Source organism: Ciona intestinalis, chromosome 2 (assembly GCF_000224145.3).
Source record: "Ciona intestinalis chromosome 2, KH, whole genome shotgun sequence".
Classification (NCBI taxonomy): domain Eukaryota; kingdom Metazoa; phylum Chordata; class Ascidiacea; order Phlebobranchia; family Cionidae; genus Ciona; species Ciona intestinalis.
This window is the reverse complement of record NC_020167.2, coordinates 6,440,487-6,456,673: the sequence shown is the minus strand read 5'-3', so window position 1 is coordinate 6,456,673 and position 16,187 is coordinate 6,440,487. Positions and strand designations below refer to the sequence as shown.

The following is a 16,187-nucleotide window of genomic DNA, read 5'->3' as shown; positions in this document are numbered from 1 at the left end:
TGGCAAGCCTGCTTATTTTCAGCATTTTAGGCAGAAAACATACCTTAAAACGCTGTGTTTTTACACCACCTAATATTACAGAGAGTACTATACTGGCGATCAGGGTGTTTTTTAATGTAAAGGGTAATAAAAATACTTAAATATGAGTGTTATAAAATCACTGAAAATAAGATGATGATTTTTAATAGAATAAAATTTGACTATTTTTTAACGTGATTTAAGGTAGAAGGGTGAAAAATAACTTCAGTAAAGTTTAAGAGCAAAATAAAAATAGAACATAGCGAACAACCACTATTTATTTCGATTTTAATTCGACACCCCATGATCCTTAATGTCATGTGAATTCATGCTTGACCTGTGATGTAAAGTCACGTGCGTGACGTAATATTTGGTATGACGTCACGGGTGTAAACAGAAAGAAGTAATTGTGTATGTATGATTGTATACGTATGGTACTATGTAGTCGTTTGTGTATGCTTCAAAGTAAAGAGTGTACATTAGTATAATTCATGTTGAAGATTGTATGAATTTTAATATATATATTTGTGGCTTGTGGGCAGCTATTTCAGAACACAGTTCTTACAGTAAGGTTATCCAGGGTTCAGCACATTGGCACTAGCACATACAAAAAGAAGTACTGTTACCTTTTTTACTTACCTATAATAAAATCTAGTAGCCAAGCATTTATCAAAAGCAAATAAGTGCTCTTTTTATATTATATCTTTTGAGTCAGGGCGTTTGGCAACAATTCAAACACCTGTGCACGGACAGGTGTATATTAAGTGTCTGGACCCCTCATTTTTGTAAAAAGTAAGGCATGAAATAAGGTAAAAATAACCATGCTATTGGTGTCATGTTTCTTAACAGTGTTGGACCCCACCTTTGTAAATACAAATACATACGGACATACCTGCACGCAATAATATTTCCTCTTAATTATTTAGGTAAAAACTTAAGAAACAAAAACTACAATGGAGTTTTTATTTGGAAAGAAGAAGACTCCTGCGCAACGGTTGCGAGAAACCAAACGTATGTTGGATCGTGCCGCTCGTGATTTGGATCGGGAACGAGTCAAAATGGAAGCTCAAGAAAAAAAGGTTATTCAGGATATAAAGAAGATGGCCAAGGAAGGACAGATGGTGGGTGAATGCTGGGTTGGAAAGACAGATGTCCACTAAGCACCAGTCTGCAGATTATGGCAGTGTTGATAAGATTGCGGGCATGCAAGCTGGTTATTTATTGTGTGTGCGTACAATTGTTTAACAATGGTCTGCATGAAAAAAGTTATTAAAACATACCGAATCTTATTTATTGCTGTTTAAGGTGTAAAACTGTGGTGCTAAAACATAATAATGTCACCCAGGTTTGAAAAGTTGGGCTGACAATGACATGTCACCAAAACAGAAGACACCAAGGAATTCTTATAGTTATGTCTATTGCATTGAGACTAATAGTTGTCATTTATTCATCCGACTTCATGTATTTATTATTTACAGGATGCTGTGAAAATTATGGCCAAAGATTTGGTCCGGACAAGGCAGTATGTTAAGAAGTTTATTCTGATGAAAACCAACATTCAAGCTGTAGGTTTGAAGGTATCTACCCTTAAAAGTCAGGATGCTATGATGCAAGCAATGAAAGGTGTTACTAAGGTAAAAACTTTGCCGAATTGTTAAAATAATATGCCATATAGTGCTCAATGTACACTTTTTTCAGTCATTATGAGGTCACCTGGCAATTGTTTTAGTAAATAGGTCTAAAATAAAATAAAACCTATATAAGGGTCAGGACTCAGGGTTACAAGAAATCTTAATATAAAAGATAAGCTTATTTGAGATATGATATTTCTGTTAAAGTTTACTTTTTATAATATTGTCTTTTGAAATCTCTTTTATTGCCTATTATAAACTAATTAAATTATTTATTTCCCTACTGAAAATATGAAAAACTAAGCTGTTGTGAACAAAAATTACAAATTCGAGCTAAATTTGGTTTACATTACAGGCCATGCGTGCAATGAATAAACAAATGAAACTGCCACAAATACAAAAGATTATGATGGACTTTGAGAGACAATCTGAGGAGCTTGACATGAAGACTGAGATGATGGAAGAAGCTATTGATGATGTGATGGAAGGGGATGAAGAAGAGGAAAGGTACTCCACAATTTATTATTTATTCTTTTTCACCATACAAATGCATATACAACATACACAAAAAAATCATATATTTGGGCACAATTTTTTCTTGGTGCTTTATCTACTAATTCTTTAGCACTGTTCTATGCGGGTGAAGCTCTGTAGAGTGACGTTTGGTTCAGTTGGTCCATTACCCAAACACCCAAAGTGCTAAAATAGATAAAATACATATATATATAATAACTTAGCTAAATTGAGGTTTCTACCTTTCATATACTAAAAATCTTTATTTTCCAGTGATGCTATTGTCAAACAAGTCTATGATGAACTTGGCTTACAGTTTGCTGATGAGCTTGGTGGGGTACCAATAGAACAAGGCAGTCTTGTGGCTCCTAGTAAAGCCAAGGGGCCTCAAGCTGTTGCTGCAGGTGGAGTTGATAGTGCTGATGCAGATTTAGAGGCCAGACTAAATAATCTCAGGAGAGACTAACTTTTTGTTTGTGAAAGACAGTTACTATCGTAAAACCTGCTTTAAGCTTTTTATCAGCATTTTCTCACTGCACTTGTTTTATTCTGTTATAAATATGGCACAGAACTATGGATAAATTTTGGAAAATCAAACGGCACATTTTAATGCCTTGGCAAAAAAACAAGTTACATCTAAAATCCAAAAACTGGCTGTAACATTAAGTTTTGTAAGCTCTTCAAGGTATTTTCAGTCTTTGAGCAAGCGTGCATGCTATCTTGTTAACTCTATTCTATGTGGGACAGTAGAGCTACCCATGGTTATTGCATTGCATTAACCCAAACCTACTTAAAGATATTTGTTGTTCATAAAACTTTGTCTTTACTTTTTTCTCAAAATGCCTTTTGTAGTGAAGTAATACAAATACGTTTTCAATGTGTTTTTATAAACTACAGATGTGTAGGCAACTGCTAAAAAAGCTTTGAAAGTTAATTAAATACCGACTTCAATGTGTTTTTATAAACTACAGATGTACTAGGCAACTGTTAAAATAAATTTTAAGGTAATTAAATACTGACTCCTGCACATTAACATGATTTTCAGTACTGTTTCCTACTTTTAGACGACACAACTTTTTATACGTTATAGCATTTATTCTGCTTGGTGAGGTCCAATGTTAGTGAATGGAGTATTTAGTGCAAAGTTGGCTCATTACCCTATTCAATACATCATACGTGAGGTTACTTTTCGATTGATTGGATTCCCCACCTTTTTTGTTTACAGCCATTTACTTTTTTAATGTAGCTGTTTAAAATACTGTTTACAACAATAAATTTTAAGAGTAAAACAACTTTAAAATGATGTTAAAAATATCTGTATGAAATATTAGGCATTAGTGGATTAGTTATTTTAACCCTATGGTAAAAGTGTTCTTATACTTTATATAATACCTATATAGTTTGTGTTTTTGTAAACTGGACCTGGGATAAAAAAACGACAACAGATTTTACAACAAAGCAGGTGTCCTATCGCACATAGCTCAACAGCTGGTTGTTAACACTTCAGGTTTAGACATGATTTTATTTACTTGTAGATTTTTATAAAAAAAGTCTTTGATCAATGAATTTGTTTGCTCATAAGTATTTAGTGAGTAAAAATTTGGTGTAGGTATGCAGGAAATAAAAGGCTAAAAAAGTCTTGTCAATTACTTAAAAACATATAATCTTATTTAACAATCATGCTTAAAGGTTTAATGCGAAGAACCTCCGCTATAACTTGGTCATTTGTATCGTCAAACCAAGCTGTTATATGGGCATTATCAAGTGTAAAGTAATATAAACGATCAGAACATTTTTGCCTTCGATAGCTGGACCTAGGGTCTGCTTTAAGTACATCTATAATTGCTTGTTTTAAATTATCAGAGTTTATGAACTTAAGAATCCAATCTCCAGAGTTGGATTTAAAATGAGAAATATCAGTAAGTGCTCTGTTGGTAAATTGCACCTTAATTTCTGCAACTGGTGGTTCAGTTATCCACTGTGCAGTTTGTATATCTAAATCTATATTGGTAGAATCAACTGTGGAAATGTCTGAAAATGTTTCTTCATTTAAACTAGGTTCTGTAGGGTTCACTACTTTAGGAGTATCATAAGAAGGTATGTAAGGCTTGATGTCCAATACAGGGGTACCATCTACTATATCCAAGCCAGAAAAGTTCAGAGTATCTCCATTTATAGAGTCTAATTTGGCTAGTGTCAGTCCTATTGGGTTTGGTCGATGTGGGCTCCTTGTAGAAAATACTCCAGTTTTTAAACCGTTCATGCGTGGCGGTTTTACTTTCGCTTTGACTCCATTCCTCGAGTTCAAATGAAATACAAATATAATCCAGACGTGAGAAAATGCTTCCAGATCCTCAACGCTGTGTTCTGGGTTGTTAAAAATTGTTTTTGATATTTTTAACTCGCCTTTGGATACTGACGAAACGGTAGGCTGCCTAGGTGTTCCATTTTTCGATGCAAAGCACGTTTTTAGATACCCAATTGGTGCGAAAGAGTCCATGTTTAGTAAACGCCTAGCTGTACGAACGTGAAATGTCAAGAAAATACCGAACGTGAAATGTCAAGATTTACACAATCACAACCTTAAAGATAAAGAAACCCGAAGAGATTAAAACCATCACTTTGAGAAACCGAACATACCTAACCCCAGATGAGAGAGGCACTTTAGCGCTTCCAGAAAAAGGATATTGCAAAAAGAGAGAAAGGTTTCTGCAAAGAGAATAAAACCAGTTTGAGCTTGCGCTGTTTCGTTTTATGGCGCTCAGCGCTCTGTCCGCGTACACTGGTCAAAGTAGCGTAGTAAAGCATTTCGATTGATGTTATGTAAAACCAGTCTTGGTTCATTGAATAATTAAACGTCTTAAAGCATGTTAACTGATTGACGTAACAGCAAGTTGTTTATTAAGTGGTAAAAAAGATTAAAACGTTGAGCAGCAGAGAATCAGCAGCAAAAGGACATTTAGTTTTCCTCTGTCCCTCCTTTTAGTTTGTCCCACGCTTAAACTACTTAAGTTAAAGCAATTTACCTAAAGCTACTCCAAAGTGGTTATACATAAGTTAAAGCAATTTACCTAAAGCTACTCAGAAGTGGTTATACATAGGTATTTATATAAGCAGTTATATATTCATTAGTAAAAGTCAATTAAAAACGTCGCTGCGCGGTTTAAGACGTCACAACTACACACATCGCAATAAAACAGCCGTTGTTGCTCAATTTTAAAACCAGTCTTCAAACGAGAAAGTTTCAAATTTGTAACAACCGGTTGGTTTAGGTAACTAAACTATTTACATACCATTTTAAATGTCACTTTACAATTATAGTAAAAAGACTTAGTTACTATATAAACTATGATCTACTAACCGTAATACCCACGTAAATTTAAATATTATAGTACCAGATCATAGTTTATCTGCACCTTAAAAAGTTTCACTACCAAGTTTGCATTTCGAAAGAGGTGTGTTAGTAGAGGCAAGAGACTGTGTTAAATAGACAGATGACCAATACACCATTGTATTAAAGTAGTTGAACAGTTCGTCGCGTAATTTAATATTATTTCCGTTCGCTTCTATAACGCATGAATTGGATAACGTGGTCGAACCAGTTGTTCAGCAATTACCAGCTTGTAGATGTTAATACTATTATTTACCGTTTTACAGCTTTCGACCGTATACTAATATTTGCTGTTTCTAATGGTATAACTTAGGTTTATGTGTTGTGTTTCACAATCCGTGGCATCTGACGTTGCTGCTTAGTGTGGGTAATCTTCATTTAATATTTTACTTTACTATAGTAGAGTGGGGGAAGATGGGACACCTTAAGCACATAATATGCAAATATCCTGATCGTGTTTTTAATAATTAACAACGGTCTATGGGAGTCATGAGGATATAGTTTTATGATATTTTGAATGTTCTTTGTTTACGACTAAATGGGACGAGAAAATGGAGTTAAAAGGTGTCCCATCTCCCCCCACCCTACTGTATATTTATAACTAACGGGAGTGTACTTCAGCAAAATGCAAACAACTATTTGTGTGTTTAATTACGCTATTTCTATTTACTATCCGCACGCAAAGAAAGCCAAAACCGAGTTGATCAAGGATATTAATGATTTTAAGACCGCACACCAATAGGTGAAGTATTATGAACGGCTGTTGTACACTTAATCCTGTCTGAGGTATAAAACCATAATGGTAAAATTAATATTTTGCACAAACCAGGTTGTTTAAGATCTAATAATCGTACCCTATATATATATGCTGTACGTTTAAACCACAGAAATAAAACAGTAGAACGCGCTACTGCCCAAAACCGCAATAATTTTTTTATTAACGTGACCGACAACTCCGTCCCCGTTTCGCTTTTTATTTCTGTGGTTTAAACGTGCTGACCTTTTATAGATTAAGTTGAGTGTAACGGATGATGTAAAACTCTGTTTCGGTGTTTAGTGAGTAAACATTACACTAACACGTCACCCACTTGTTTCGTTGGAACAACGTACTAATCTGTAACTGAAAAACAGCAGCAATAATGACATCAATACATCCGGAGTTTGCAGCCCTAGCGGTTTGAACGACTTCTTCGCGTTAATTAATTTAATAGTTAACCTTTAACAGCACCTGGTCTTTGTTTGCTAAGCAGTTGAAAAAAGTACAAATAGAATTTTTATGCTGGCTAAGGTATACTTAGCTGAGTTTTTGACGCATGTTCATAAAGATTAAGTATTGAGATGTAATAGATTGCTGCACGGCTTACTCTAGAAGGATGGGGTAAGATGGGGCACCTTTAGAACATAATATTCAAGTATCCTGATCGTGTTTTAAACATTAAACAACAGTATATGGGATTTTATAATTCTTTGAATGTTTTTGTCAACTACCAAGTGGGACCAGAAAATAAAATAATAAGGTGTCTCATGTTATTCCACCCCACCAGAGTCCGTATATAAAATAAACATGTTTGTATACCGACTCTGCACCCCACTATATCTCTAGTATAGGCCGTGATTGCTGTAACGACCATCATTATATAAAAATAAAACAGGTCCGCGTTTATTTAAGTCGGCTGAAGTCTCGGTTAGTTTTCTTTTAAAATGACCACCGAAAAGGGGGAGCGGCCGAGTAAGATTCTGTGCGTTGGATTAATCTGTGTTGATGTCGTATCAATTACGAAGCACTATCCGGACGAAGGCTCTGATTACCGGTACGTGTGACTAATTTGTTTAGCAGAAGTCGGTAACGGCAATATGTAGTTGTTGCAAATGGGAAGTTAAAATTTATTTCGTGATTTTCCACCATCGAGTTGCAATAGTAAAGCTACTCTTTATTTTTGCGTGTCTAAAATTTGCAGTTCAGTAGTATTAACGTATAGGTTTCAACTTAAAGTTTGTGCTTGTGTTACTTTGTTAGGTTTTGATATCAAAAACTCGAAACTTGAACAATGTGCGCTTTTACCAACCAAATCGTCGCGTATCGCGGAAAATCTAGGGTACAGGAGCACCCGGAGTAATATGCAAAAATGAATCAACATGAAATGCAGACGCGTCGTAAAATAAACACGCCGTGTACCTAAATATGTCCCAGAATTAGCACAGCTGTATACGATGTTTTCCTCAGCCAAGCAGCATATTTATTGCGAAATACTGGAGATTCACACGCGGGTTCGTTGCATCATAATAGCGATTGTTTAACCTGGCAATTGATTATGACATTGCAAATCACACGTTAAATATTTGCGTCATAAAACCGGTTATGCCCTTTATTATTTAGCCTGTATAGTTGCTTAAAAACAGGTTGAATATTTGCCTTTTCACTTATGCGCATTAAAGTATAGATAAAGGTAGTTTGCAAAAAATACTTGGTATACGGGAATAAAGCAACGCCTCGATTTAAAAAACTTACTGGCAGCAAGGGAGCAGAGCTAGCCAAGGCCCCACAATCTTTATCCCGTTCGCCGATCAAACAGTATTGTCGACACGCGTTTCTGACGTCACAAGGACGACATAGGTTCAGCTTTTATGCACAGGAAACAAAATTTTGCTCAGTAACAAATACCGATTATATCAACCCTGAAACCTAAATGGAGATCATTGTACGCAAAGGCTTGATTTTTGTTTCTAGTCTAGTTTTATTTTAAATACCAAGGGTATAGTAGGGTGGGGGAAGGTGGTATACGTTGTCATTCTATTTTCGCTTCTCTTTCGGTACCAAACAAAGAACATTTAAATAATTGTAAAACCGCATCTTCACGACTCCCATGGACTGTTGTTAATTGTTTAAAATACGATCAGGATATTTTTTGGATATTATGTCCTAAAGGTGTCCCATCTTGCCCCGCAGTTCTATATATTACAGGGGGATTATAACAATACTTAAAGAGGCTTGTTGGGTAAAGATTTTTATCCCTACGTTTTCTATGATTTACCAAACGCTACAATCTCATTTAAAGGCCAAATTCCATGCGACCTTGGCATTGAAAAAAAACACTGCATTTTATGTTTTATTTTTAGGCTGTTGGGAACCCATTGGCAGAAAGGAGGCAATGCAGCAAACTCAAGTGCAGTTCTCAGCATTTTGGGAAATAAAGTTGATTTTTTTGGAGCTATTCCTATTCCAAAGAAATCAGACATACATGGAACCATATGTGTTGGGTAAAGATTTTTTTTATGTATTGACAACATGGGAGAAATGTTCATCTAGTTTTTTTTAAATGTGTTTTGTTTTACAGGTACATAAAAGATCGGATGGATTATTATAATGTGGGAATGGACAATGTGGTTGAAAGACCTGGGGAGGCTTTGCCTTTTTCTACTGTCCTTATTAACAATGAAACAGGCTCCAGGACCATTCTACACTATAGAAAGTAACCTTATATAGGATAATAGTTAAGTATAGGATAATAGCCAACCATATAAATAATACAAAAGCTAAAAATCAATTGCCCACCAAGTCTCTTAAGGATAAAATAAATAAATGGAGTGATTGCGAATACTCATACATTGCAGAGGTTTACAAGAATTGTTGTATGAAGATTTTAAGAAGGTTGACATCAGCGAATACTCGTGGATACATTTTGAGGTAAACATAAATTAAATTTGTATTTTATTTTTATAAATTTGCTTGTTAGATCCTGTGGTAAGCCTTCTTACAGCCCAGGGGATAAGGGATTAAAGGTCAATGCCCCTGCTGTTGTGGCAAAATGTTTATTTAGGCAAGACACTTAATGGCAATTGCTTCAACTGAGTGATTCCTTATAGTTTATCTAAATTCTAAATCCATTGTTACCTTAATACAAAAAGGGGAAATTTGTTCATATAATTCAAATTGTCATTTAAACTAAATTAATCTCTGAAACTTGTTAAACCTTTTATGTTTGCCAAGTGTGAATGAAAGTAAATGAATCTATCAATTTGTTCCCAAACCAACTCATGTAACAGAAAGCAAATAAATTTGATTTCTATTTAAATCTATGTTTAGGGTAGAAACATTGAAGAAGTGGTAAAGATGATAGACAGAGTTGTAAAATACAATGATGACAATTGCCACTCAAAAATTACAATTTCGGTTGAGCTTGAAAAGCCAAGAAGAGCAAATTCTTGTTTGCTGCTTCCACATGCAGATCTGGTGAGTACACCTCATGCTCACTGTCAAGTTATAACATGGTTGTATTCCTATACACCAAGCACGTATGGTGTTTTCTTACACCTCATGCCCATTGTCAATTTACAGCATTGGTGTCTTCTTATACACCCGAGAAGAATAATAATAATAATTCATCTTATACAACACAAAAACATGGTTTATTCATACACCTCATACTCACTGTTGATTTATAACAAGGGTGTCTTCTTATGCACCAGACACACAGTGTATTCTTACATCTCATGCTCACTGTCGTGTTATAGCATGGGTATCTTCTTTTAAACCAGACACATATGGTGTATTCATACACTTCATGCTCCCTGTTATAGCATGGGTGTCTCTTTACACACCACATATAACCAAGGAGTGTTCATTCATCTTTCATATTACAGATAAACATTAATTACATCAATATATAATGTTGTTTTTTTAGGCTGTAATTAGTCAAGATTACGCTGAATTCAACGGACAATCAAGCGCCATAGATGCAGTTGATTATTACAGAGCAAAATGTAAAAAGGGGTGAGCTGTAGCAGAATTAAATGTTCTTTAGTATTTGAATCTGCCCAATATATTTCAACCGCCAGTTGGCACTGCTGAGTAGTTGTTGGCACTTGATCCTGCGTGTTACTTTATATATTTGTTTATGATTAATTTTGTGGTTTGAAAACTAAACTATTTTAGCGCTTCTGTCGTGTGCGCATGGGGTTCCGCCGGCGCGGCATCTGGAGTAGCTGGCTTACCAAAATCATCTGAAATGACGGACGCCTTTCCTCCCGAGCGTGTTGTGGACACCCTTGGGGCCGGGGACACGTTTCTCGCGGGACTTGTGCATTCTGTTTCCCGCGGCCACCCGCTTTTGTCGTCGGTAAAATTCGCGTGCAGACTTGCGGGTTGCAAAGTCGGTTTCTACGGATACGAAGCGTTACGAGAATTTAACTACACCAACGGAAAGTAAACCAGACAAGTTCAAAAAGTCAGGATCTTATTCAAGTAGGATTCAAACCTGGAAATCCGGTGTCATATTTACCTGTGTTTCATTTTTAGTACTTTTTTAGAAAACAGCATGCCTATATTTGATTATTATTTTTAGCCTATTATTTTATGAATATTCAGCCCATTATAAATCGAAAGCGGGCATGAGGTGTTACATATATATGCTTCATGATAAAAAAAATCATCCTGTTATAGCTCGACAGTGAGCACGGGGTAAATGAATAGTACTCCGATAGTTAGGAGGTTATTGCGAGTTATCGCAGAAGGCAATCTAGCGCATTTTGTAAAACCAACCTAAAAGCGCGTTTACTAATTGTAGTTGCTGTGATCCCCGCTTACCAATTATTACTACCCGTCTTTCGTGCACTGAACAGTAAACTTGTGTGGAGTGCGTTGCACAGAAGGTTAAGTTAAGCGGTAAAAGAGTGGTGTAAGCCTATATTGAAACAGCAATCGTAAGTTATATTGAATATTTTGACGCCCTTTATTTATGCGTTAGGAAATATTATGTAACAATGTAGTACGATTTTAGACCCTATTAATACTTGTATATATTCGTATTGTACATTTAACATGATATACTAATTGTTAGTTTGTGTTAGGTACTTTTAAAATGCTAAATTAAATGTTTAGTACTGTATGAAATAACTGCCGCATCTAATATTTAATAACAGTTATAACTTTTGAAGTTGCTCTCCCAAGCGACGATAAATAAGTAATGTTCATTTAATTGATGTGTATATCACTTGGTGTATATAGACTAATTGCATGTTTCTTCGATGTGGCCTCCATAATGTTGTACGTGCTATATCACTATGATAGGTAATAATGCGAAATGCTTTGTGTTACAGTCATCATAATATTTTTCATTAATATTTAATGGCGATATTTCTGACTGAGTTTCTTTTCGCATATGTCGCGTATATCGCAGTTTGTGATAAACTGTATATTACTCTAGTTGAAGATTTTACATGAACGCTAAAATCGTTAACCAAGATATAATATAGTAGAATGGGGAAAGATGGGACACCTTTTATTTTGTCGTCAGATTTGATAGTAAACAAAGAAAATTCAAGAAATTGTAAAATTCTCACGAATCCCTTTAGGCCGTTAATTGCTTGAAACACGATCAGTATATTTGGCTATTATGAGCTATAGAGGTTTCCCGCCTTCCCCCACCTACTGTATAAAGAATATCAGAGTTTTAAATTAAGGTAATATTGATTTTTCATTAATAATCGCCACTGTAATTAGGTATTGAAATTAAAGTATCTCCATGTCTGATTAATGTGACGTTCATGTTGTTATATTCAGTGATTTTTAACTTTGTGCTTAATGTTTTCAGTTGATTAAATGTTGGCGTGTTTCTGTCGGTGCAAAAAATAAAATAGGCGACACTTATATGCGAGTGTATATATGGTAACAGCGAGTAATTATTGAATTGCTTCTTAGATGTAAAAATGCGACCGCTTATGTGCAGACGAGTCATGTTTTTTAATAAAGTTTTACTAATTAAAATAGGCATATAGGCTAGTAAGTGCATTGCATATTTGACATAATTATGTACGGATAAGCTGTAGCTTTATATATATAGTGTGGTGGGGGAAGATGGGACACCTTTAACACATAATATCCAAATAACCTGATCGTATTTTAAACAATTAACAATGGTCTGTGGAAGTCATGAGGATAAAGTTTTATAATTCACTGAATGTTCTTTGTTTACTACAAAATGGAAAGAGAAAACTAAACCAAAAGGTGTCCCAACTTACCCCACCCTACTAATTAGAGTGGCAAGATTTATTTTATGTTTAAAAATTTAAAGGAACTAGGATTGACCTAATGAACTTGGTAACCAAACAAGGAATTTCGGTTTTGTTCAGTTTCCTTGTGTGGTACACAGAAATATAGCTACAAAACTGCGGGAAACCAAAATACCGCTTCGAATGATTCGAAAATCACAAAACTTTGCCGCGACTTTCTTTTTCTTTGAACGTTTTGTTAAACCAACAACCGGTTGAAACTGTTCCAGTCCCGAGGCCAAGATTTAAGTTTAAACTCTGGCCTTGTTTTAGGAATAATCTGTCGACGTTTCATAGCAAGTCATATACAACCCGCAGAAGTGCAGAGTGATTTATTCTACCGGGAGTCGTAAAAGGTTTATTATGTATAGCCTGGTTTAAATTTAACTTTTAAAGCGTTAGTGTTAGTGTTAGAAGAATTATTCTTTGGTTCTTATAATATGAAACTTATATTTTTTGAAATTTAATATTCCTGCTATCATTTGTATGTTACATGGATGGATTTTAAATGTTATGCAAAGTATGTATGGTAGTATAGGAGAAAATGGGACACCTTTAGCGCAAAGTGTTCAAATATCCTGATCATGTTTTAAACAATCAACAACGGTCTTTATAGAAGTCGTGAGGACGTGGTTTTATAATTCTTTGAATGTTCTTGGTTGACTTCCCAATGGGACGGGAAAATAATATGAAAAGGTGTCCCAACTTCCCCCACCTTATAACTGTATAGCCATGGTAACCTACAACCCACTCTACGTAATACAGAAAGAGCAAGGTGCTAAAAGCGTGAGGAATGTTTCTGTAAGCACCTAAGCATTATTTATAGGTGCCTAGATTTTAGACTTTGTAAAACAATGTACACGAGTGTATGACCCTTCAAGGAGTAAACAAGTTGTTGCAGCCATGCATATTATGAATCTAGTGAGACTAGCAACTTAGTTTTGTCTAGCAGCGTAAACTTGGAATAAATGGCTAATTGTAACCACTATGATGAAGGCGGCCTGAATAGGATTTTATAATGACACAGTAGTATAGTAGGTTTGGGAAAGATGGGACACATTAAAGCACATAATATTCAAGTAACCTGATCGTGCTTTGAACAATTAGCAACGGTGCATGAGAATTGTGAGGATACGGTTTAATAATTATTTAATTTTTTTTGTTTATAACCAAGTGTGATGAGAAATTAGAATGATAAGATGTCCCATCTTCCCCCACCCTACCATATAGTATAACTTTACCAGAAGCTATATCTATCATAGAGTGTTACATTATCTTCTCGAAAACAGTATGAAGAACAGATTGACTAAAACAGCGAATAGAAAGAAATAGGCAGCGAAACAACAGTCGTTAAAAACATGCCTGACAGCAACAGTTGCATAGTTTTGGTGCTAGGAGAATGATCATGAATATATAGTAGGGCGGGGGAAGATGGGACATCTTTAGCACATAATATCCAAGTACCCTGATCGTGTTTTGAACAATTAACAACGGTCTGTGGGAGTCGTGAGGATATAGTTTTATAATTCTTTAATATTTCTTAGTTTACTACTAAATGGGACAAGAAAATAGAGTTAAAAGGTGTCCCATCTTTCCCCACCGTACTGTACATGAGCACGTGAATCATAAGAGCGGATAAACCTGAGTGACTTTTATCTATAGGTGTTATGTGGATTAAAGAGCCGAAGGCACTGCCTTATGGTTAAAACTATTAAACAATATCAATTTCATGGCGGCTTTTTACTATGTAGAGTAAACACAGCTAGCTTTTGGCATAGCTTAAACTTCAGCATATACTTATTGCGTACGATGTGGTCACAAGTTTTTGTTATTTTGATTAAAACGTATTACGTTTTGGCGAAGACACAAGCATATTCTATTGCGATTGCTGCAATAGGTACCGTGTGAATATAATTGTAGGCTATAGAGGAGCATGCAATCTTTTAAATTGCTTTGGTTTTAATCGGTTTTAAAAGAGAGTTTCATGTTGATCTTGAGTTTGAGAAAGCTAGGTTAATTTAAACCGTTATAACTGTTGTGTTGCACTTTATACGCCTATGTCAAGTTGTCAGCTTTATTGATTTATGATTTTGTAGGCTAGAGTGAGATGGTCCTTGTTTTATTATGTTTTATCGTTTTCTTTTGAGTTTATAAAAATATTTACAAAAAAGGAAAGTATGGGATATTATGTGCTATAACGGTATCCATCTTACTTCACAGTACTGTACAGAAAATCCAAAGCATTTTACATCCCGAATCCAAATAAAATAAATCTCATGCCAAGAAAGATTATGCTCTAAGCTACCATCAGCTTCATGCATATTTCATGTCGGGTAATAGGTTTAGTCGACTTCCTTGCCACCACAGCGATTTTCGCCCAAAATTACCGCTTTCTGCGTCACAAGCAAACTGCTGCTTTGAGTTCTGTTTAAAATCGATGATTGTTACGTCGCTGGAAACAGAAAGTACATACTGTGACGCTAATAATCGTGAGGATTAAAAAAAGATTTACTAAAAAGTCACGTAGTACATGCAAATATTTCCAGCCACGTGGTTTCAGTCACGCCTGAACGGTTTCTAAGTACGACCGCAATATTCTAGATACAGCAGCAAAAAACAAAAACTGTTGGCGGGTTCGTGTCTAAAGTTATAACCTATAATTTTTATTGTCTGCTTTGTATACACCAGGTGCTATTAAATACAAAGCAAACGAAACTATGACGTTTTCCGTGAATTTGGTCCTGATCCAGCAGTTATATGACAAGACGATTGTCGTTGCATCATAACAGACTACACTAAGTAATACTCAGCAAGCATAAATTAAAAACAAGTAGTGCCAAATGAGATATATAGTAAGGTGTGGTAAAATGGGACGCACTTTTATTCACTTTATCGTCCCATTATGTAGTAAGCAAAGAACTTCACAGAATTATATAATCACATCCTTACGAAAAGCGTTGGTAATTGTTAATAACTAGAATAAGAAATGTAGGATAATATGTGCAAAGTATGTATCAATTTACCCCACAGTAGTGTATCTATTTTTGTCTTACACATCGATTATTGTGATTAAGTTTCGTCGCTTCTTTGTTTTAAATTAATATGGTCTCGTTATCGCATTTTACAATCTTAAACAAAAGTATAGCTGTTTAAAACGGGTACAGGAAAAAGGAATTATCGGTTTCTGTCTGCTACTTGCATGGGCGTACAAAGTAGTGGCTGAATTTTAATATATAATTTTCTGTGTACGGGTAATATATACGAATTACGTATTGATTAAATGTGTAGATGAGAGAAAAAACGAGATAGTTTGTGTGATTTTGGATAGAGTAGGGTAGAGGGGAGATGGAACACATTTTCATTATATTTTCTCGTTCTGTCTGGTAGCAAACAAAGAATATTCAAAGAATTATCAAACTGCATCCTCACGACTCCCATAGACCGTTGTTAATTGTTTGAAACACGACCAGGATATTTGAATATTATGTGCTTAAGGTGTCTTCCTTGCTATATTTAGTGTGTTTTTGGATAATTTAATTGTAAATTCATAAGGTGTATACAACAGGACACCAGTGTGTTATAACTAC

At 35.2% G+C, this 16,187-nt stretch overlaps 3 protein-coding genes across 6 annotated transcripts; 2 read left to right on the top strand and 1 right to left on the bottom strand.

The window, feature by feature from the left end:
• The first annotated feature begins 402 nt into the window (after positions 1-402).
• LOC100178975 (charged multivesicular body protein 2a-like) lies at positions 403-3,039 on the top strand. Of its 2 annotated transcripts, XM_026840466.1 has the most exons (5): positions 403-421; positions 945-1,139; positions 1,497-1,652; positions 2,005-2,156; positions 2,436-2,798. In XM_026840466.1, the coding sequence occupies exons 2-5, from the start codon at positions 972-974 to the stop codon at positions 2,626-2,628; spliced, it is 669 nt and encodes a 222-aa protein (XP_026696267.1). In that variant the 5' UTR covers positions 403-421; positions 945-971; the 3' UTR covers positions 2,629-2,798. The 2 variants fall into 2 exon arrangements, with proteins under 2 accessions (XP_026696267.1, XP_009857707.1); XM_009859405.3 differs by lacking the exon at positions 403-421 and having other exon boundaries at positions 943-1,139; positions 2,436-3,039.
• A 625-nt stretch (positions 3,040-3,664) lies between these two features.
• On the bottom strand, positions 3,665-4,792 carry LOC104265417 (tRNA (adenine(37)-N6)-methyltransferase-like). The gene has a single exon (XM_026840457.1). The coding sequence runs from the start codon at positions 4,660-4,662 to the stop codon at positions 3,829-3,831; it is 834 nt and encodes a 277-aa protein (XP_026696258.1). The 5' UTR covers positions 4,663-4,792; the 3' UTR covers positions 3,665-3,828.
• Positions 4,793-7,010: 2,218 nt separating this feature from the next.
• Positions 7,011-12,199, top strand: LOC100181324 (ketohexokinase). 3 transcript variants are annotated; one of them, XM_026840453.1, is made up of 8 exons: positions 7,020-7,364; positions 8,671-8,811; positions 8,889-9,023; positions 9,166-9,238; positions 9,638-9,784; positions 10,236-10,324; positions 10,487-10,795; positions 11,118-12,199. In XM_026840453.1, the coding sequence occupies exons 1-7, from the start codon at positions 7,255-7,257 to the stop codon at positions 10,758-10,760; spliced, it is 969 nt and encodes a 322-aa protein (XP_026696254.1). In that variant the 5' UTR covers positions 7,020-7,254; the 3' UTR covers positions 10,761-10,795; positions 11,118-12,199. The 3 variants fall into 3 exon arrangements, with proteins under 3 accessions (XP_026696255.1, XP_026696254.1, XP_002123654.1); XM_026840454.1 differs by lacking the exon at positions 11,118-12,199 and having other exon boundaries at positions 7,011-7,364; positions 10,236-10,314; positions 10,487-10,757; XM_002123618.3 differs by having other exon boundaries at positions 7,021-7,364; positions 10,487-12,199.
• The last annotated feature ends 3,988 nt before the right edge of the window (positions 12,200-16,187 follow it).

Coding starts and splice junctions, on each gene's coding strand:
- LOC100178975 (XM_009859405.3), top strand. CDS start 972: ATGGAGTTTTTATTTGGAAAGAAGAAGACTCCTGCGCAACGGTTGCGA. Junction 1,140..1,496: donor TGGCCAAGGAAGGACAGATG/GTGGGTGAATGC, acceptor TATTATTTACAG/GATGCTGTGAAAATTATGGC. Junction 1,653..2,004: donor CAATGAAAGGTGTTACTAAG/GTAAAAACTTTG, acceptor TTTACATTACAG/GCCATGCGTGCAATGAATAA.
- LOC104265417 (XM_026840457.1), bottom strand. CDS start 4,662: ATGGACTCTTTCGCACCAATTGGGTATCTAAAAACGTGCTTTGCATCG.
- LOC100181324 (XM_026840453.1), top strand. CDS start 7,255: ATGACCACCGAAAAGGGGGAGCGGCCGAGTAAGATTCTGTGCGTTGGA. Junction 8,812..8,888: donor CATGGAACCATATGTGTTGG/GTAAAGATTTTT, acceptor TTTGTTTTACAG/GTACATAAAAGATCGGATGG. Junction 9,239..9,637: donor ACTCGTGGATACATTTTGAG/GTAAACATAAAT, acceptor ATCTATGTTTAG/GGTAGAAACATTGAAGAAGT.